We start from the raw sequence: 23,014 nt of genomic DNA on the forward strand, positions 1-23,014 counted from the left end.
CGTAAACACAAAGATTTTCCTTCAGCTTTAGGCCTACACATTCTCAGATAAAATAAAAGTGAATAAAAACTATTTGTTAACAAACAAAAATTCCATGTGGGCCTATCTGTCGACTTCAAATCAAATCATTTCCTTTCGCCTTTTCTCAGATAAAATAAAATAGAATAAAAACTCTGTAAAAAAATGTCATATAAGCCAGTCGTAATGTAAGTAAGAAGTGAACACGATAAAGTGCAGCTGCTTTAATTAACATTTCACTTAAATAAAATATCAATAAGATAGTCAGATAAAGTCTAAATAAATTATAAATTTTGTGGTGCTGCTCGTCTTGGTCGGCACATCTCGTTGACATATTTTACACAATGAATATTTACTGTCTGCTTTGGGTCGGAAATAAAAAACAAAAAACAAAACTATGGATGTAGTCAGCATAACATCATCGTTCTCCTTCTCCGAGTTGCTCATTTTGGACGCTGCCAACTCTGTCTCCGGTGCCGGTGTTTTTGCAAGTGCATCCTGGCCAGCGGGTCGTCTTTCTACATTTCTAACTTTCTACAGAGGTGAAAGGTCAGCTTTAGAGCATCAAAATTGATTGGCTTTCCGTTGCCATTTCCCCAACGCTTCTATCAATGAACAAATCTGCGGAAGACTTTTATCGAAATGATTGAGTCTATTTTATTTCGACATTGAGGAAAAAAATATTGCTGTAATTAAAGTTATCGTTTTATCGCCCAGCACTAATTCAAATTGTGCTTAGAGGGAATTATTTGCATTTTGGCCAGAGAGAGTTAAATATGTGATTGAAGTATGAAATATGTGAATGATTTTCCCGATCAATAACCTGTAATTACTAGATAACAGAAACCCAGTTTAGATATGTGGGAGCATTTTTACAACCAAGGACTTGTGCGCACTATACTGTAAACAGCATATTATTTTGGACAGGGTTTTGGATATTTTCCTAATACTCTTGTGCTGTCTTTTTTTTTCTTAATCTGTTGGCTGACCCGTATCGGTTCCTCATCGTTCTGCTTGAGAAATGTGCGGTGTCATCATATGACGTTGCAATAATTCCACCAAAGCGCCAAAGCGAGAGGAAGTGATGACACCGTTTGACTCAACAACGCACTATCCCTTACGACATCCGCACACAAACAGCGTAACCTCACATCACCCGCGTTCCCTTCAGCTCATTTACCTCCCTCTCTGCGTCAGGAGCACCATGGAGGATCAGTGGGCAGCCCGATGGTTTTTATCTTATGGGTGGCTAGGCGATATTTCTGATCTCCGCCAGTCTCCCTTCTCACTGGGCCCATGTCAGCTTCAAAAATGTATGTCCTGGTTGTTAGTCCCCCCCTCCCAAGGCCCCCAGGCCTTGAGCCGGTGCTTATTAATGCTAGGATTTATTTATCTAGCTGATACCCTCACAGCAGAGGGTGCGGTCAGCTGCTGCCGCCACTGAAAGTACACACGTGCACGCGGTGCCACCATAATGAGAAGGAGTGATGCTCTGAAGCAAGCCCACGCATCAGGCCTCATAACGCAGCACAGCAGTTGGTGCCGCTTCTCCAGTTAAAACCAGCTAAATCCGTCTTCGCCAAGGGGATTTTGATTTGACTCAGAAGGTTAAAATGGCCACGCAATTCATTCAGGGTTTAGCCGTTTATTTGTAGGTTGAAGCTTCAAGTCTTTCCTCTGAACTAGGTACACACACTATTCCTACTTACCTGTGTTAAGATATGTTATAGGGTTGTCGCATACCAGTTCTCTTGCCTTGTTGCAACTTGTAGATTTTTCTTTTAAAGGCCAAGAAGGTTTGGTTTCACCAGGCGCAGCTGACATGGCAGCAGCAGTACTAGGGTTCACCCACCAGCAAACGTTATTCAGGATGTGCTGTGATTTTTTTTTTTTTTCCTTTTCTTTTTTTTTTTTTTTTAAATACGTCTTTAAAAAAAACCATTTATCTGCGCATGTGTGCGCTTTTTCCGTCTGTCTGGCTGTCTATTGCACGACAAACAAACCCACACCCAACCCCCCACACACCTTTCAAATGATGAAAGGGCTCGCTGCTGAACATCAGTCGGTAGGGTTGATGGAAAGTGGCATGCATGCAGATCCATACAGACAGCTCTCGCACAGCTAACCGCCCACGCAGAGGCCTTCCTTGTTAGTCTCCTTCCCCCAGTATTCAAGTGTTTCTTTCACCCCCCCCCCCCCCCCCCCAGCATCAATAAGGAGAGTATCGTGGACGTGGAGGCGGTGGTGAAGAAGGTGGAGCAGAAGATTGAGAGCTGTTCCCAGCAGGATGTGGAGCTCTACGTCGAGAGGGTAGGGCTGGAGGCGGCAGGTCGCCACAATGTTTTTTCAAGAGTCGAAATATTAAATCTCCTTTTCAAATCCTTTCCTGTTTTCTTCGACTGTTTTACACTCCTACGAATCTTTTTGCCCTTTTGGCCAAACATAACGAGAGACTAGAAAGGAAGGTAGACTAGGAAGTTGCGCCAATTTCTATTGGCAGCCTTTTCTACCCAATGTTATGCTTTTGATGTGCTGCGGCAATTTCAAATAGTAGTTCGAAATAATATGTGATATCGCTGTTATTGAAAAAATACACTAAATGCCCTTTCCCACTGAAAGCTGTAAATTGACTGGCAATGTTCCATATTGGCATAATGTGGGAACAGGAGCTGTTTTCAATGTTCCGTAAAAGTCGTTCCGTAAATTTCCCCGCTCTCGAGCTTGTATCATATCCGGGTAAATGCCAGTACTGCTCTAAATGGAAGTGTGTGGGAATGGAAGCAATAACATTGCCGTGACAAACGTGTACAGCAGGGGTGGAGCCAAATCCAAATACCAGCAAATCACAAATAGTGGGTTTTTATGAATATTTATTTCGTTCAAATATTTCAAAGCTATTTGTTTTCTGGCAGAAAAAAAAAACATTCGGAAAATGGCGAGTCCGAACCGTGAAGCTGGGCTGCAAAGACGAGAAATTGAAACACATCCAGTCTCTATGGAGACAGGTCTTTTTATTCTTAAAATATGTTCTTTTTCTTCTTAAAAATGCCACTCAGACACTTGATGTGTATTTTAGAGTTAGGAGTGCGATACGGGAACAACTGGAACAATTGTTTTGTTTTCCCACCAGCTGCGCCAAGCCAGAGAGGGAGCGGTAGAACGCGTGGAGAACCTTCCTTCTCCGGAGGCAGAGAGTGTAGGACGAGTTAAAATCACACCAATGTAATACATTGGGTTAGGATTATTGCGTCCGTAGGCTGGGGCCCTGTCCCTGCTCCGTCAGTGGAGGAAATCGAGTACGGAGGTGAAGCGCTGGTCTCTGAGAGCCAGAAAAAATAATGAAACCGATTCGGATTGTATGTCCGTTGCCGACAGATTGTCCAAACCACCGCATCTTCTACACTGAACATAATGTACTAAACCTAACCCATTACGTACTGCAACCGTAACAGTCATTCAATGTGGGAACAGACTCCATATGGAACTTTTCCGTGAAGAAAGCCAAGGTGTGAATGACTACCTACTGCATTTGCACGATTTTTTTCTATCCGGCGATGTTGTGGATTCCATGTGGGAAAGGGGCTTAAGATACATGTAACTAAATTGTGAGTTTCCCGTTTTAAAAACGTAAACTGAGGGGAGGCTGCAGCAGAGTGGTACGTTTCTTGATAGTGAAGCATTCAATGCAGTTGTGCTATGAACAGTTTTAAATGATGGGAACCATCATCATTCATTCTGGGTTGAAAAATGGCAAACCTATCTCTTACCACACACATTGGGTCTTATTTTTGAAACATGAACAGAAGCATAGAACTGAAATTCATCTCAAACATTTTTTTTGTTTTGCCTCCATTTTTACATTATTAAACGATATACTTCTATACATCTCTTATTCGAGTGTCGTCACTTCTATCCCTGCTTTTAACTATTTTCATGCCTGTTTTCATTGATTTACACTCAAACTCATTTGGGGACAATTGGCACCTGCCGGAAGCCTTTCTAAATCCAATGTCCGTGTTTACTTACTCAGACACTCAAGGAAAAACATACAAACCGATTTAGGAGGCCCAGTGTTCTCAGCATGTAAACACACACACATGCACACATCTTTGCATGGTCTAACATACACTTACACGTAGGCTGTCAGTTGGTAATTAGGGTCTTCTTTCTTCAGCGCCGATACCCATGGGACTTGCCAAAGCAAGCCCTCGGTTGAAATGGTAGAAAGTTTGTATTTGTTACTTCAAATAATCTTTGCTTGTTGTTTATCTCCTTCCTCCTTTCTTCCCCTCCCATTAGATTTTTGTTGTCAGCCAGGCCGAGCCACGGCTGCCCCTGCAGCTGGAGGACGCCGTTAGGCCAGAGGGGGAGGGAGACGAGGTGAGCATGAAGGCCAGGGGTGCATTGAGTAAACATGTGTTCCCACTGAGGAGGCTGTGGGGACAGGGAGACTGATCTACCTGTGGAAAAAAAATCTAATACAACAATTATTAAAAACATTTTTTATTTTATTTTTTTAAATACATAATTATATTATTGTATTTTTTGATGAATTTAATGGGGGATGGGGGCGATATTCAATACTGTGAAAATATTGCTTTTTGTGGCAAATATCGCGATATTTGATATTATCGAATATCGGCCCAAGCCTAGAGCGTACAATGTCACTCTCTGCTGTGTGGGGGGGGTCCCTACTCCAGCTGTGCGTCCCAAAAACAACTGAGGGGCCCGCTCAGTGTTGACACAGTAAGCCAAACCAGCAGTAGCCCAGGTGGGTTCCCCTGGCATCCAGCCTGTCCCTCGCACACGATCCCTGGCACCACCTGCCATCCCAGGAGGCTCGACCCTGACCCTTTTCCCTCATTCTGTCCCCACATCCGCCCGTCTGTCCATTTGTCTGCACCGCCCCCACGTTAAGGGCGGGAGTTAGAAAATCAAAGGATCTTCAACTGAGTTTCTTCGTGAGATAGATCGATAGATACTTTATGGATCCCCAGAGGGCAATTGCAGTGTGACAGCAGCTTTCATCAAATAGGTTATAATAATAATAATAATAATAATAATAATAATAACATAATAAGAATAGAAAAATGGCAATAAACCTAAGGATTACCTGGAAAAAATGTCAATAGTCATTGGGTAATGACTTACCATTTGATTTACCACTTATATTGAATTTACATACTTGAAAAATGACATACTTAATACTTAAAATATTCTGAAAGAACCGCTACACATATGGAGTCATCGGCAGGTATCGTTGTAATATATAATGAGACGATCCCTCTGAATTCCAATCCCTGCTCCATTGCGTCCATCTGTCCTCCGTCCTTGTCTGTCCTTGCGTCTGCCGGAGCAGGATGCGGCCACTGCCAGAGCAGGAGGGCTCGTTCCCCTTTGCCACAGGAAGCAGCAAGTTCCTCCAGCGATGAGACATTTACCGTTTCAGCTGCGTTTGTTTACCGATTAATTTACTTTGCTTCTCCCCCCGCTCCCGTATCCGTATTCCTATTTATCACCACACGTTACGGTGTTCGCCATCGACCATACACCTAAAACTATGCAGAAACCTAATGATACACATTGTGCGTTAGAAACCCACTGAGTGTTCTGTATTTTTTGGTTATACATTTTTTCTTTGATGTGCATTTAATTCAATATTTTATATTGTCCGTCTTCCAGGAGGGCAGAGCTACCGTCAACCAAGACACCAAGCTGGACAACCGGGTGATTGATCTCAGGGTAAGGTAAAAACAAGGGAGCGTTTGTCTGTATGTGTGTTTGTGTGCGTATGCGCGCGTGAGTGTGCATGGTGGGACTTTAGTAAACTTTGACGTTTATTATACCTTAAAAGTTGACTCATGAGGTTTGTTTCCATCGATGGTTTCGTTAAACTGTGTGTGCGCGTGCGTGCGTGCGTGCGTGCGCGTGTGCGCGCGCGCGCGGAGTGGGGCAAAAAAGTATTTAGTCAGCCACCGATTGTGCAAGTTCTCCCACTTAAAGAGATGAGAGTCCTGTAAATTTCATCATAGGTCACTTTGACTATGAGAGACAGAATGGGGGGGAAAGAATCCAGGAAATCACATTGTAGGATTTTTAATGAATTAATTGGTAAATTCCTTGGTAAAATAAGTATTTGGTCACCTACAAACAAGCAAGATTTCTGGCTTTCACAGACCTGTAAGTTTCCACTCGTTACCTGTATTAATGGCACATGTTTGAACTCGTTATCAGTATAAAAGACACCTGTCCACAACCTCAAACAGTCACACTCCAAACTCCACTATGGCCAAGACCAAAGAGCTGTCAAAGGACACCAGAAACAAAATTGTAGACCTGCACCAGGCTGGGAAGACTGAATCTGCAATAGGTAAGCAGCTTGTTGTGAAGAAATCAACTGTGGGAGCAATTATTAGAAAATGGAAGACATACAAGACCACTGATAATCTCCCTCGATCTGGGGCTCCACGCAAGATCTCACCCCGTGGGGTCAAAATGATCACAAGAAGGGTGAGCAAACATCCCAGAACCACACAGGGGGACCTAGTGAATGACCTGCAGAGAGCTGGGACAAAAGTAACAAAGGCTACCATCAGTAACACACTACGCCGCCAGGGACTCAAATCCTGCAGTGCCAGACGTGTCCCCCTGCTTAAGCCAGTACATGTTCAGGCCCGTCTGAAGTTTGCTAGAGAGCATTTGGATGATCCAGAAGAGGATTGGGAGAATGTCGTATGGTCAGATGAAACCAAAATAGAACTTTTTGGTAAAAACTCAACTTGTCGTGTTTGGAGGAGAAAGAAAGCTGAGTTGCATCCAAAGAACACCATACCTACTGTGAAGCATGGGGGTGGAAACATCATGCTTTGGGGCTGTGTTTCTGCAAAGGGACCAGGACGACTGATCCGTGTAAAGGAAAGAATGAATGGGGCCATGTATCGTGAGATTTTGAGTGAAAACCTCCTTCCATCAGCAAGGGCATTGAAGATGAAACGTGGCTGGGTCTTTCAGCATGACAATGATCCCAAACACACCGCCCGGGAAACGAAGGAGTGGCTTCGTAAGAAGCATTTCAAGGTCCTGGAGTGGCCTAGCCAGTCTCCAGATCTCGACCCCATAGAAAATCTTTGGAGGGAGTTGAAAGTCTGTGTTGCCCAGCGACAGCCCCAAAACATCACTGCTCTAGAGGAGATCTGCATGGAGGAATGGGCCAAAATACCAGCAACAGTGTGTGAAAACCTTGTGAAGACTTACAGAAAACGTTTGACCTCTGTCATTGCAAACAAAGGGTATATAACAAAGTATTGAGATGAACTTTTGTTATTGACCAAATACTTATTTTCCACCATAATTTGCAAATAAATTCTTTAAAAATCAGACAATGTGATTTTCTGGATTTGTTTTCTCATTTTGTCTCTCATAGCTGAGGTTTACCTATGATGAAAATAACAGGCCTCTCTCATCTTTTTAAGTGGGAGAACTTGCACAATTGGTGGCTGACTAAATACTTTTTTGCCCCACTGTATATATATATAAAACGACGTGTCGTTTCGTGTGTGACGTAGACAAATTTGTTGGTACCCTTTTGACGAAAAAAGAAGAACCCACAATTTTCTCTGAAATAACTTGAAACTCACAAAAGTAATTGCCATCCATCAGTGTTTATTCCATTTTTAATAGAAATCACACCTTGCTTTTGATTTTTGATTCAACAGAATATTATACGTAATTAAACAGATGAAAATGGCATGGACAAAAATGATGGGACCCTTAACCTAATATTTTGTTGCACAGCCTTTAGAGGCAATCACTGCAATCAAGCGATTTCTGTAGCTCTCAATGAGACTTCTACACCTGTCAACAGGTAGTTTGGCCCAGCCTTCCTGAGAAAACTGCTCCAGCTGTCTCAGGTTTGAAGGGTGCCTTCTCCAGACTGCATGTTTCAGCTCTTTCCATAGATGTTCAATAGGATCAGGTCAGGGCTCATAGAAGGCCACTTCAGAGTTGTCAAATATTTTGTTCTTATCCATTCTTGGGTGCTTTTAGCTGTGTGTATTGGCTCATTATCCTGTTGGAGGACTCATGACCTGCAACTGAGACAGAGACTTTCTGACACTGGGCAGTACGTTTCGCCCCAGAGAGCCTTGATAGTCTTGAGATTTCATTGTGCCTTGCACAGATTGAAGGCACCCCGTGCCAGACGCAGCAAAGCAGCCCCAAAACATAACCGAGCCTCCTCCATGTTTCACAGTAGGTGTGGTGTTCTTTTCTTTGAAAGCTTCATTTTTTTCGTCTGTGAGCATAGAGCTGATGTGACTCGCCAAAAAGCTCCAGTTTTGACTCATCTTTCCAAAGGACATTCTCCCAGAAGCATTGTGGCTTGTCAATATGCATTTTAGAAAATTCCCTTTTTTATGTTTTTCTTTCAAAAGTGGAGTCCTCCTGGATCTTCCATGGAGCCCACTGTCACTCAAAAAGTGACTGATGGTGCGATCAGACACTGATGTACCTTGACCTTGGAGTTCAGCTTGTACCTCTTTGGAAGTTGTCCTTGGCTCTTTTTCGACCATTCGCACTATCCTTCTGTTCAGTCTGGGGTCGATTTTCCTCTTGCGGCCATGTCCAGGCAGGCTACAGTCCCATGGACCTTGAACTTCTGAATAATATTTGCAACTGTAGTCACAGGAACATCAAGCTGCTTGGAGATGGTCTTGTAGCCTTTACCTTCAACATGCTTGTCTATAATTTTCTTTCTGATCTTCTCAGACAACTCTCTCCTTTGCTTTCTCTGGTCCATGTTCAGTGTGGTGCACACGCTGATACCAAACAGCAGAGTGACTACTTTTCTCCATTTAAATAGGCTGAAGGACTGATTATAACATTGAAGACATGTGTGATACCAATTAGAGAAAACACTTAGTTTGAAATATCACGGTAGAAGCCCACTGGACATGTTGGCGCAGTGTATGGGCTTAGCGCAGCGTGCCATAAGTGCTGCCTCCTATTAAATCCGCTGTTGGAGCTCCACCGACCACGTCAGGTGTGTGGGCCCTGCGCGCATCATCTCTTTATTTTTGTGTGATTTATTTTTCAACTGCATGCGGCTACGCAGCCTTTTTCATAGAAACACAAGATGAAATTACATAGAAATGTTTTAGTATTAAGTGCAATCAATCAAGGTGTCCAGTCGGAAAATAACCCCCTGGGATGGCTGTGTTCCTCTTTATTTCGAACTTCTCTTGAGTCTTCGCGTGAGTCTCGCTGGGTGATGAGCCGTTCTTTTTTTTTTTTTTGTAAAGTTTAACAGTTTTATGTTGTATGTTATTGTATGTTGTGCATGTTTAAGTTGCCGTCCCCTGCAGCTGCCAAATCTTCCCCCCTCTATGTAAGATGTAGCCTACGCTCCTCCCTCGCTGGGAGGTGCCCTGGCTAGAAAGTAGAGCACCCACTGTACTGTGAGGTTCACAAAGTGAAGACACACTCACACTGGTCTGACTGTGAGGTTTTATTACAATAAGTTATTTTACTATTATTATTTATGTGTGAAAATACTGTTCATACCTGTTCTACACAAAATAACTAACTATAGTACTGTTTTTATTATTTATTTATTGTGAAGCGTTTTTAAAATATAGTGTGTGTGTGTGTGTGTGTGTCTGTGTGTGTGTGTGTGTGTGTGTGTGTACACATTTTGTGTACCAACTGCGCAATTCTAAGTCAAAATCCGTACGAAATGCCAGTTGAAACTACGCCAAACAAAAAAGTTAATAAATAAATAATTACAAAATGTAATATATATAATTGTAATTTAATGACAGAAATCAATCAATACAAAACAATACCGTACATTTATCGGGTATTTACCTTCTTCCCTCGGATTGGACCAGATGCTACGACCTGTGGTTCTGTAAGCCCTCCATCTCCTCTCAACATCCACTGATCGAGGCGCACTGAGCAGTACTTTATTATCTACCGAGGTGTAATGCTGCATTGCTGAGGTAAAATGGAAAGTGGGTATTAGTAATAAAAATCACAAAAATGTGACTGTATTGTTAACATATAAAACTTGAAATGCACCGATCGAGCGGCCATGACTGGAATTGGTAGATTTTCACTTGCTGATCAGTGTCTAATATGTCAGATTCTGAGCCGATCAAATTTTCACACCAATATCGATCGGCCATGCACTTGTGAAAATGCTCCAATATTTAAACCCGATACCAACGTAATGCAACATAGTTGCGTCGTAGACACTCAAAAAGGGGAGCAAAATAATGTAAATGTCAGCTGTTTGGAGGTAGTTCAAGGTAAACAAAGAACATTATATAAATTATTTATCCTTCACCTGACAATATTCCAACATTGTGCAGACAGCGTTTCTATCGCTGTCACACCGGAGCTCCGCTCATGATGAAAAGTTTTACTGTTATTTGAGACTTTTTTGAGGTTCTTGACAAGTCACTCAGTAAAACAAGTCGTTTGATTTGATTCACTGGCTTTAATGCAGAGTGAGGGAAGGAGGAGTTCCAGTGAGCGAAAGCGAGAAGAGTCGGCCATTTGTTTAATTTGTTTATTTTTTTTGTAATGAGGGTGAGGTGAGGGGGCGTGGCCATTGCGAACGCTCGTGTAGTGAGAACAGTGATGAGATGAGATATACATCGTATGTATAGTGTGTATATAGTATATTTAGTGTATATAGTGTAGTATATAAAGGGTGATGTGTGATGAGATGCTTGACGCTGTGACACTGTGGTATTGTACACAGAGTACAATACAGACTGGTAGGTCATTAAGTGAGGAGTACCTGTATAAATGTATATTTGCAGTTAAAGTTAAGAGAGTTTAATTTGAAGTTTGAACTGGACATTTCATGTTACTTACTGTATATGTTGGGTCCTACTAAAACTCAGTAAGAGTTACAGGTTGAATTACACTGAAACTTGGTGACATTCCCATATTCAAATGTATTGGAACTGAGGGACAGTTTCATGTTCTATTATTGTTCCATAGTGAATAATGAACAATACTAAACAGTATCAGCAATCTCACTATTGTGGTAACTGAAAATTGCAGTGGGTAGTCTGTATGTGCAGCTGTCCTATCACGTGAGCATGATCAGATCAAGGGATGTATTTGTCATCAACGTACAGCAGATCCAAAATCGGAATCTGCAGGCCAGACTTTGTAATTAGAAATAGAAATTGGCCAGGAAAATTGCAATCGATGCGTCTCTAGTTGGTAAACATGTTCGGTAGCTTTACGAGATGATGCAGGGGTATATCCGAATGAGATTGTGTATACTGTGTGAATAACTGATGGAGTCATTGAGCTGCAGTAACTCCTCCACTGAGACTACCTGTTACACTATTGTGCCGCTCAAAATATTCTCCCAAGGTCTGAAAATATTAACGAAAATTAATATTTTAATTATCCACTATCCGAGCACCTGCCCCATGGACTCCACGGTGCCCCTCTTATCAGGCGCGCTGGTTTAAAAAAAAATATATATATTTTTTTTTTAATGAATGGGTATCAAGGTAGCAGATTGTCCGTACAAGATATATTCATGAGGATTTCCTCATGAACCTCGCACCTCGGTGCACCTGCGATGTACGCACAGCAAAATGCAAATCACGGACGTCTTGGCGGGCCATCTCCTCCCAGTGATGAGCGCTCTGCTATGCTGCTTTGGTTTTTTTTTTTTTTTTGAGTACCTGCCCCTCGCAAAGCCTCTGTGCGGCCTGTAGAGGGAAAGTGAGACCTGATCACCAGTGGTTACTGAACAGCTCTGAGCGGAGAGGAGAAGACCCTCCACCCCCACTCTCTCCGCTCCAGTTTCAGAACACAGTAAACAGCACTTACACCGTTTCAATTCTCAGATTTCTCCTGGCGGTTAAAAAAGAAAATGTCTGTCATCAATGTCAATCACAATCGATGGAGTTGATCGCAGAAGTCGGAGACGATTGAATCGTAAATCAGCCCAAGGTGTGTGTGTGTGTGTGTGTGTGTGTGTGTGTGTGTGTGTGTGTGTGTGTGTGTGTGTGTGTGTGTGTGTGTGTGTGTGTGTGTGTGTGTGTGTGTGTGTGTGTGTGTGTGTGTGTGTGTTAGGATAAACAGGGCCCCTGTTTATCAGGAGTGCACAATTAGAGCCCGGCCTGCACGGTGAACTGTCCTGCAGCTGAGCGCCGTGTGAACTTGCTGCAGTGGAGGCCGTAGAGGGACTCATTGTTTTGATCTTCCATGTGGATGATGCGGCAGGACGGTGCAGCGCTCTGCCCGGCATCGTGGCAACACCTGTTTCTACAGCACTGCACCCCTTTGAGGTCCGTGGGTGCCTGTTATCAGCTCGGCACTTGAGAGCCGAGGACGGCCATAAAGAGGTTCTCCCACCGGCAGACAGACGCTCTTACGGTGGAGCCAAATTATTATTATTTTTTTCTCTTCTTTCTTTTTTGTGGAAAGCCTCTAATAATGAACGGCTTCCAAGGAACGTCCCCTTGTAACTTCCCCAGCTTTTGACACTTTTTTTTTTTAACTTGTTGTTGTCACCAACTGCGGATTTCGCTATTCTGGATGGGGAATGAGCTTCTTTGCCTGTTCGGCGAAAAAAAACGGCTGACCAAGTTATCAAAAAATTATAATTTGTGGTAATAGTGAAACACAGTTAAGTTTGGCCATCTGTGCAAGTTATGGGCAACTTCAAAAGTGGGAGTGTGAAACCACTCCTGAACTTTGAGGTAAAAAAAAAACTCAAGCCATGGACCGTTTGCTGCCATTCTTTTTGAGATCAGTCATGCGAGCGGCAATGACGCACATCAAGACCTCTTGTCTCTCTATTTCATGCGACAGTTGAAGTCCCCGCCCCACAACCAGAACACAGAAAAACAAAATTCAGTTTGCCGTTCTACCACCGCCAACAAGCCTCTCGAGCTTGAGAAGCGTTAATAAACAGGAAGTGCTGTTGTGTAACCATGTAGCTGTCACTTTTGAGTTCCTGTTGAACATGATTCTTGATTGGAGGCTTATCTCTAAGCCTCGTTTTGTCACACTCCATGCCCAACTTTGTTCACGTTCAAGCAGCCCCTCACTAACTCTGCCACCCTGAAGTTGTCGAACTCTCAAAGTTTATTTTGTCAATTTGCTACGCCTAACTGGCTTCCCCGCTGCCTCCTGGGAAATAAAGCCCTTTAATAATCTTTCTGTGGCGGAAGATGGAATTGCTCTTTTCTTTGAGAAAATTAAAACGAAGCTGAGTTTGACCAGACAAGCCAGGGGGGGCTTCTTTCTCTGATTGATGAGGCAGTCTGCATTCAGTCACTATTTGTTTCCCATTAGACAACGGTTAGACAATGGTCATTCAGGATGCGGAACAGTCCATTGGAAGGAAAACGAGAAATATGAAGCCTTTCAAATGTGCGGGGCCTGTGTTGCCCATCCGTTGGCCTTTCATGAGGGATAATAATACCCAGAGTTTGAAAGAAGACGGTTTCTGGCACAATCTTGTGGCCATTCGAGATGAGTCAATCGATTAAAGGGCGTGTGCTCATGCTTAGCGACACTCACCGGAGCGCCAACTGCCAAAACAGTTATTCTACATTTCTTCTTCCAAGTCTTGTCAGTTGAATTAAGTAGTTCTATTACTCAACACAATGACATGCATGCAATATAAATGTCTAATTAAATGTTCACGTTTCCTGAGGCGCTGAATGTGAACACATCCTGTCCATACAGATACAGCAAAAGGACCTTTCAGATGCTAGCATTTTTATTTCAACCTGATGATGTTGTTGTAATTGTGTAATAAATCACTTGAATAATTGTGTGTGTGTGTGTGTGTGTGTGTGTGTGTGTGTGTGTGTGTGTGTGTGTGTGTGTGTGTGTGTGTGTGTGTGTGTGTGTGTGTGTGTGTGTGTGTGTGTGTGTGTGTGTGTGTGTGTGTGTGTGTGTGTGCGCACGCGCCCACAGACGACCACCAGCCAGGCCATCTTTCGGCTGCAGTCGGGGGTGTGCCAGCTCTTCAGAGAAACCCTCACCCAGAAGGGCTTCGTGGAGATCCAGACCCCAAAAATCATTTCAGGTGCGAAAGTGTTCTGGCCTTCGTCACCGTCTTCATCATCATCATGATAATCTCCTCATTCCGCCTTGGCCCGCCAGCGAACGAATCAATTCCCGCTGACTTGCGTTGATGAATTTCTTTCTTTTTTTTTTTGTTTGATTAGATGTTTCAGACGGGGCGTGCCTTATTTTTCACATCGTCGCCTACAGACATGAGTCACGGCGTGTTTGTGCGCGCGTGATTTGCCTTCCAGTGAGGCCTGCCGGCAGTTGAAATTGCGAGCCAGAGCCCCCAAGCACCAGCAGAAGCTCATAAATCATCCTTCAACTTTGCACGCAACCTGATCAGATCTGTTTAAAAGCACAAGTTGTTTGTTTGTTTGTGTGTTTGTTTTTTAAGGCCAATGAAGGCCTTAAAAAACCCCGACCTGGGAATAGCGCTTCCTCCATGGAAAGCTCTTGTTATTCAGCACAATCCTCACCTCACCTTCCTCTTTCGCTCCCCTCAATCTTCAAACTCGACAGGGTTGAAAGGTTTTTACCCTAACTCCTCCACCCCTTCATGTCTTTAAAAAGCAGGCGAGTAAAAGCTCATAGAAACAGGTGGGGAACAAAAAATAACTTGGTGTGTGTGGGGGTTTTCGTTGCCATGGCATCACTGTCGGCATGTCTAAGATGAATCAAAAACGCTCCTGAAATTGCTCCTCTGTAAAATTTGGGAATCAGACTCTTATTGAAATTACTATATCCTTCTGTGCAGGGGAACTCGTATTCAGATTCAACTTGTGAGATGAGTGCTGCTGGAGTTTTTTGGGCATCGCGAAGAAAACCTCTGGTCTTTCTACTCTCATCTCCTGCCACACAACCTCCTACACAATCTCTCTCGCTCTCTCCCTCCCTCCCTCCCTCCCTTCCTCTCTCAGCATTTTGAGCTATTCAGAACTGCGGAAAAGTGAAAGTCACACTTCCTTATTTTCACAAGGAGCCAATGACGGTTGACATAGGTGTAGACAAAAATTTCAAAACTCGTGCGTCTTTGGTTTTGGCGGCAGTTTTGAATCAACATGATGTACTTTTATAGTGTGAGGGGGTAAAGCCGCAGTCTTCCTGCCTCCACCCAAAAACGCAGACGGCAAAAAAAAAAAAGTGTGTACACTGCAAAAAAAACAACCCTGCCAATACCATGTTTTAGGGCATGTTTTTAAGACTGAGCTCTAAAGCCGTATTATCTTGTGCCATCTTTCAGTGGCTTTGTATCAACGTGAAATGGGTTTATCACCATGCGGTTTTGTGTACTTATTGAACATATTATGTACATTTCCTTGTAGTACCTCATTAGTAATGGTACAACTGTGAAGAATTATGAAATCTGTGTCCCAAAGTAATTAAAGCGTCCCGTCCCCCCACTTCTAGCTGCCAGTGAGGGGGGAGCCAATGTCTTCACCGTTTCCTACTTCAAAACCAGCGCCTACCTGGCCCAGTCTCCCCAGCTCTACAAGCAGATGTGCATCTGTGCCGACTTCGACAAGGTCTTCTGCGTGGGCCCAGGTCTGCCATTCTTATACAGCCACACACACCCTTTCATTTAACAATAACCAGCAACACCCAAGCCCTGGCCACTGCATCTCTCAAAACATTACATTTTTGGTCTCGTAGCTGGTGTTGGGGGTCAGGAACGCGATTGGATGTGTTGGAAGTTGCTCCGTTTATTTTTCAAAGAGAGCTTAGCAAGGAAAGGAAGCAGTGGAACTTGTAAAAGTAATAATACCATTTAGATTGCCCAACCGCAATACCCCACACCACCGCCAACATCCAGTTTAGTAGTCCAATTGCGCCACCATCTGTTAAAGCTGCAGTAACTGGGATTATCAGAATCAATGCAGAATGACACAAGAGAGCGCTGGGCTGTATTCCGAACAAGTGTCAGCCGCCTAGTGTGGCGGTTCATAGATACTCTGTCCTGTCTGATCAGATAAAAGCCAGGCCCTATCTTGGCTTTTCCCAAGGTCCTGGGCCTCCATGATTGATCTTGGGGTTTTATCAATTTCTCTCTCCCTCTCATCCAAACTCTGGACTGGAAATGCGATATTCGATGATCATTGAGGTGTTGCAGGAGGCGGTAGTTTATTTTGGAGATGAAGGTTGTGATGTTCAAAATATGGAATTTGTTGGAAGACAGAACTCTTGCACATTTGTCCGTAAAGCTGTTTGCCGGTGTTGCCACCTGACCCACTCTTGCGCGACAGTTTTCAGAGCTGAGGATTCGAACACCCACCGTCACCTGACGGAGTTCGTGGGCCTGGATATCGAGCTGGCCTTCGACTACCACTACCATCAGGTCATTGACTCCATCACCGACACCATGGTCCAGATCTTTAAAGGCCTCAGAGACAAGTAAGGTCACACCCTTCTTCCGCTCCATACCGTTTGAACCGGGTGCGCTTTTTTATTTTAAATACAGCTGAAGGTCTGCCTTTTCTTTTTTTTTTTAAGTGTCTCTCGTAGAGATAAACATGTCAATTCATATGCTCCACTGACCCCAAACTGACGTTCTAAGTCTTACTAATTGCCCAGTAAAACTGATGTGTTGAGATATCTGTTTTCACAGATATTTAACATTTATATGGGCCACGACCGCCCCCGCTCCATGCATAATACAGGGAAAAAAGCAGTTTTCACTCTGCTGTCAATTGGTTTTAGAAAAACCGAGAACCGATAAGAGTACTGTAAAAGTACAAGATCGATAAGCAGTACCGGTAAGAGTAGTTGTAGCACTAAAATGAATAATAAATAAATAAAACCCCTACCCATCCCTACCCATGCCCCGTCCCTACTCTATTTGTAGTTGTTTTGTTTGGAGGAACAGGGCACAGCGACTTAGAGCCATGTTTGTGTCCGTGTCCGGAAGCGGACGATTCAGCTAAACATATATTTATGATTCCCCTACTGTGAACAATGTAGAACTAAATTGTGGAGTTAGACCGTTTAACTGTTTCTCAACATTTATGTGATGATTTTTTTGGGCGGGGCTAAACCATGACTCGATGATAAAGAGTGGTCATACTAGGCATGGCCCCTCACCCTAACACTACATAAAGACCAGGTCAGACCGTCGGAAACGGAGCATCAGTGCTGAAATAAGCTAAGCTAACAGCCGGGAGTTTGGGACAAAATTATGTTTTGGGAATAAACTCCAGGAGTAAAAGGCGTCTTCAGGGAGACCGTGAACCCGGCGATGGGCCCGCGATGTCCCGAGACGCACACGCTCCGCTGTGCCTCTACCACAACCGTTAGAAGTATAAATCGCCGCCTATGCCCCGACCCGGCGTGCAGAGCAGCCAGCAGGGGTCACTGGACAGCGGGGAGTCCCGCAGCCAGACAGCAGCACTTTGATGAAGTGAGCAACAAGAGACACAGGACTGGGTTCAGCAGAACATTTAAACATGGAAGTTACTCCTAAATGTTTATATATTATTACACAGTTAATGTGATTGGGTGTGCTTTGGACACCCATGCGGACACGCCCCCAGTGTCTCAAAACAGACACAACTTTTTTCACGATTCTGAAACCTAATTTTATATACTTGGCGATTTTTTTAATCATTCATATCTGGCTTGGTGGTTAATAACACGTTTCTGTGGTGTGATGAACTCAGAACGCAATTTGAGTTTCAGTTTACAGGCACTTTAAGTCGTAGCACGTATCAAATTCTACCAAGCTGAGTGTGCTAATGCCGCTTAAGGAAGTTCTCATTGCATTCACAGAATTCACAGGGCACTGGTAATCCCCTGGCTTAATGGGAAGTCACATGATGATCAAACTGAAATTATGGGTGCGAATGAAATGCCAAGGGAGGCTCAATCCTTGTGATCTCCAAAGTTTGACAGGCCCAACTTGTAGCCGGGACGTATGCCAACGGCAGTGGGATTCACTGTCAAGGACAATGTGGGTGTTGTTAAACACCGCTGTCGTGTGGATTGAGGAGAGTGATCTCTACTTTCCTGAGAACTCTTACCAGCAGAAAAAAATAATGATTTAAATGCCTTTGATGCCCCCTGGTGTTAATATTTGTAATAGCATAACAGCAGCCCAATAGCAAAAGCATGGCCATGCAACATGGGGGGAAAAACAAAAAATATATATTTATATTCATCACACAATGCATGGCTGATGAAAGACTTTAAATGAATATAATTAAAACCTTTTTGTAGCTCTTTTAATGTGGTGTGTCCTTCTGACTGCTATATCTGCCTTCCTAACCTCAGAGTCTACTCTAGTCATAGTCCAGACATACTGTATGGTGTGTAAAGCTATGCCATTTTTCCTAGCGCCTGATTTCCTGTGTGTGAAGAACTAATGAATCTTGTTCCGATTGTGTCAGATTCCAGACGGAGATTCAGACTGTGAACAAGCAGTACCCGAGTGAGCCCTTCAAGTTCCTGGAGCCCACTCTAAGGCTGGAGTATACGGAGGCTGTGGCCATGCTGCACGAGGCCGGGGTGGAGATGGGCGACGAGGACGACCTCAGGTCAGAACAATAAATCTCCCGTCGCCTCTCCGGTTCTTCTGCGTCCTGCCGGTCTTGCGGAGAATTCCCGCCGCACTATGTTCTCCCTCACACTATGTTGTTGACCTACTCAGTCTGCTGCGCCACTTTCCACAGCTTCCAATTAGTCACTGTGGGGTTTCACGGTGGGAATTACAGTATTTAACACAAGGAAATCTGAGTAGTTGGAATGTAAAGCTCTCACAAGCCTAATAATAACATACATAATAACATTCAGGGAGCAAATTATATTTCACCGTAAAGTGACATGTTGTTGCACATGCTATGCTGTTTCAACGTACATTTTTAGCGGTCAGTTAGGCACTGCTAGTGGGGTAACTGGGAAGAGTGAAACACATTATTTTCATGACATTTATTGTCTTATTGTCGTTTTTCTTCTATAGCACACCCAATGAAAAGCTACTAGGTCGCCTGGTCAAGGAGAAGGTACGGACTGATGTCTTTAGTTTGCTGTACGGTGGACTCAAATTCTCTGCTTTAATAGTTCATTAATTGACTGACTCTTAATTCTCTTCCTTTTCAGTATGACACAGACTTCTACGTGCTGGATAAATACCCACTGGCCGTGAGACCGTTCTACACCATGCCTGATCCCAGCAACCCTGTAAGAAGGCGTTCTCTTTCTGTCTCCCTGTCTCCGTCTCTTTCACACACAAATACTACCAGAACATTGCTTCAATAGTTGTTAAAATGCAAATATTTTTTTATTTGGTTAAACTGGCGCCTTGTGGCATTGTTCTGGATTTGTGCGTCAAGTTTCCCCATGGCTCTACAATGTCTATAGAATCCCAGCAGCAAATATACAGCACGGCTTTTTTTCTGTGTGTGACGTCAACATTTACATTAGCCATTCAGAAAACGAGTGGCTCTCTGCAAGGAAGCTTTTACTGGTTCTGGCGGCAGTTCAGCCAGTTTGATCCTTCTCCCAGTAGTAAAACATTTTTAGAAAGTCACAAAGAGATAATGTTGACACCCGGAGGCATGAGTTGCAAACACGCGTAAAGATAGAAGACATAAAGATTTTACCTATAAACCTGCATGAGTAGCTGGACCTGGAATGTCTTTAAACCCCTTTACTACTCATAACCTCACTGTTTGATACAAAAAGTCATTATTATTATTATTATTATAATCATCATTTATTTATTATTCACATCTCGCCAGAAATACTCCAACTCCTATGACATGTTCATGAGGGGGGAGGAGATTCTCTCCGGAGCGCAGAGAATCCACGACGCTCAGCTGCTGACAGAGAGAGCCATGTATCACCAGATTGGTAAGGAGAGATGCAAGTTAGCAATGTTAAGCTTTTTAAGCTTTACGGAGGGGGGCAAATCTCATTGCAATAGATCACTTTAAAAAGTGAACTCTGTAGTTTGAAAATCGAGATTTATACTTGGAAAGTTTTGTTCTCAAAGGCTGTATATTTTCAAACCTATGACACTTATTCCATAAGATTTAGAGAACGCAGTCCGCCTAAGTGTTATCATTTAGTCAGATACTGTTTACCGTACCCTTTGAACCTGCCAGTTTGTTTTGATTTCCTGCCTTTGCTTATTTTGTAAGATTACATGTAGCCTTCTTCTGAAAGCAGCTAAGCTTGCAGGCATGGACTGTTTATTATGATTCGAGACATGTTTCGTTTTTCCCACGACATTTTTCCGCATTAGCCTTTGCCATTTATTTGGATAAAAATATTCTGTTAACATCCTATGTAGATCCTCAGTGAAATGTTCTCAAAAGCCCAACAGTTGTGAAGCAGCCTCATTCATTTAGTACAAACCTCAAGTCTTGACTTTTAAATGGTTTCAATATTTATGTGTATTTTCCATAATTCACATTGAGAACGATTTTTATATTGTGACATGTGACACAGTAATTGCTTCTGTTGCGACATTTAAATCCTTTCACCTCTATTGCATTTTCATCCCACTACAGATTTGGAGAAGATCAAAGCTTACATCGACTCCTTCCGGTATGGCGCTCCTCCTCATGGTGGCGGCGGAATTGGTAATAAGAATAATAATATGGTTTCTCTCTGTCGTACTTTTCCCCAATGCTCAAAGACTTTACACTAAAATCACATGGAAGAGTTCCAGGGAGAGGGCTGGAAAACGTCTCCCCGGCTTCAGTGCTTGGTCCTGGTGGGAAGGATCTGGAGGTTTGCGGGGGCAGAACAGAGGTTATGGGAGGGATTGTATGGATGGAGGAGGTTGGTGAGGTAGGAGGAGTGGGTATGGGTGAGCAGGCGGGCGGCAGAGCTTTCGATGTATTGTAGTTTGTTGAGAACTTTGGTGGGTGTGCCATAAAGGATGCTATTGCAGTAATCGAGTCTTGAGGTGATGAATGCATGGACCAGTGTTTCAGCGGCGGAGAAGGAGAGTGGTGGTCAGAGAGGGGCAATGTTTTAAGCCCATGTCTATTCAGTTGACATGGGCTGACACGAGGGAAGAGTTGGGGTGGGGGGGGTGGATTTGGTGAGGGACTTAGGGCCAATGACAAGGATATCACATTTGAGACAATTTGTTTGCCGCAAATTATGTGACCAAGGGGGGACGCATATAGAGGATGAAGAGGAAGGTGTCAAGCACGCAGCCTTGGGGGACACCCTGGCAGATATGGCCGGATTTGCAGTTGTTGATGTTTGTGTATTGGGAGTGAGGTATCCTTGTCAGAGAGGTATGATTTGAACCGGGATGTGGTGCTGGTCGGAGTGGCCAGTTGGTTGTACATTTGCGTTTGGGAAAAATGATAGGAAACTGTCAACTGAGAAGGATCGGGAGAGATTCTTTGTTGGTTTGATGAGTCTGTGTATTGTGGAGAACAGGACTATGAGGTTTCGGAGCCTGACTATGAGATCAGAGCAGTAGGTGAATCGGCCGTGTTCATAGCGTCCTTGTATTTGTAGAGGTGGTCTGTGAAGCTAAGGGATGTTCCACAATTCAGAGGGTCTGACGCACTCTTAGAGATCAGAAGAGATTGTAGCTTAAAAGTGGTGACTGAGTTGACTCTACCCCCCACCCCTCCACCCCCAACCCACAGGTCTGGAGAGAGTTTGCATGCTGTACTTGGGCCTTCACAACGTGCGGCAGACCTCCATGTTCCCGCGCGACCCCAAGCGCCTGACCCCCTGAACGGCCCTCATCTACACTACCAATGTACAGTCCAGAGAAAAGAGAATGTGTTAGTAACTAGTGCCACCCTTTGACTCTAAAGTGCCATCATGATTTAACCGTGAGAATGAAAACCTCAATAAATCAATATCATGTACTTAACTCGTGAAATAATCCCACACCACTATTATGTCAACCACTCAAAACCTCACAAACATGTATAATGTGGCTTGCAAGCTGCCATTAAAACCCCATCCACACTTGAGCTTGTTCTGAGGAACACAAAGCTGGTATTGGACCTGATGAATCGGTACAGCATTGCATCTTTGATTGTTGCATTCTTGCAACACAAGAGTTAATTTCCATTATTTGTTTCTAGAGGAATTAGAAAAATGTTCAGGGCACATCTGGCCAGCTCTCGCAGCACGCTAGTGTGCAGCAGCAGTGTTTGAAAATCACTCACTCAGTTGATTAACACATACACACACACACAGTGGTCTGATTTAACATGGCGAATAGCAAACACACTTTGGGAAAAGAGGAGATGACACCCACACTGGTAGTGGCAATCCATTCATGGACATGCAAACCCTGCAGGTGAAAGCACATAATCTGTCTCCTACTAAAGTTCTGTTGTCTGTCTGGGCGCTTTTTATTTTTTTGTTAATGGGGTTGTAACTGTTTACTGTGATACACACCTCAGTGATTATCACTAGCAACATAGTTATAATGAGGGAAATGAAATTGCTCCCAAGCAATACAATGCTGTTGTTTACTGCAGATGTTTTATAATTAACTTTAGGATGGGAACAATAATAATAAAAGACCTTAAATCCGTAAATTCTCTCTATTTGTGCTTTTTATTATTCTACCACCTCATCTGTGGGACACATTTAATTGTTGTTTTTCACTTTCTTGGACCATGCAGCTTTAATCGGGGAAATCAATTAATAGTCATAGTACTGGTAAAAGTAGTAGCAAAATATTGATAGTAGTTGATAGACAAGAGATATTTTTAGTTGATACACATGGAATTTCCCTCTTGATATAGTCTCCAAGTCTTGGATTGCTTTAAGACCGTGATAAGATTCCTATGTACACCACTTGATAGTGACGGGGAAGCATTTTATTGATTTGCACTCTTCAGATTATCACGTGCAACCAAACACATCCCGAGGCAGAAATTGCTGTTCTACATTCACAGAGGAAGGACTCAATCCACGACAATGTTTCATACAAAGCATAGATGACTCAAAAGTG

General features: G+C 43.4%; 1 protein-coding gene across 1 annotated transcript in view; it reads left to right on the top strand.

Moving 5' to 3' along the window:
• Positions 1 to 22,595, top strand: part of dars1 (aspartyl-tRNA synthetase 1) — a 36,492-nt gene extending 13,897 nt beyond the window's left edge. The window contains exons 7-18 of the mRNA XM_080018683.1: positions 2,226 to 2,328; positions 4,318 to 4,398; positions 5,701 to 5,760; positions 13,984 to 14,095; positions 15,487 to 15,621; positions 16,320 to 16,467; positions 18,456 to 18,602; positions 19,025 to 19,067; positions 19,165 to 19,245; positions 19,806 to 19,917; positions 20,580 to 20,651; positions 21,684 to 22,595. Of these exons, the coding sequence (XP_079874809.1) occupies positions 2,226 to 2,328; positions 4,318 to 4,398; positions 5,701 to 5,760; positions 13,984 to 14,095; positions 15,487 to 15,621; positions 16,320 to 16,467; positions 18,456 to 18,602; positions 19,025 to 19,067; positions 19,165 to 19,245; positions 19,806 to 19,917; positions 20,580 to 20,651; positions 21,684 to 21,775 (1,186 nt within the window). The 3' untranslated portion in view covers positions 21,776 to 22,595. The remainder of the gene's footprint in view (positions 1 to 2,225; positions 2,329 to 4,317; positions 4,399 to 5,700; positions 5,761 to 13,983; positions 14,096 to 15,486; positions 15,622 to 16,319; positions 16,468 to 18,455; positions 18,603 to 19,024; positions 19,068 to 19,164; positions 19,246 to 19,805; positions 19,918 to 20,579; positions 20,652 to 21,683) is intronic.
• The last annotated feature ends 419 nt before the right edge of the window (positions 22,596 to 23,014 follow it).

The sequence above is a fragment of the Zeus faber genome (genome assembly GCF_960531495.2).
Source record: "Zeus faber genome assembly, chromosome: 18".
In the NCBI taxonomy this organism is placed as follows: domain Eukaryota; kingdom Metazoa; phylum Chordata; class Actinopteri; order Zeiformes; family Zeidae; genus Zeus; species Zeus faber.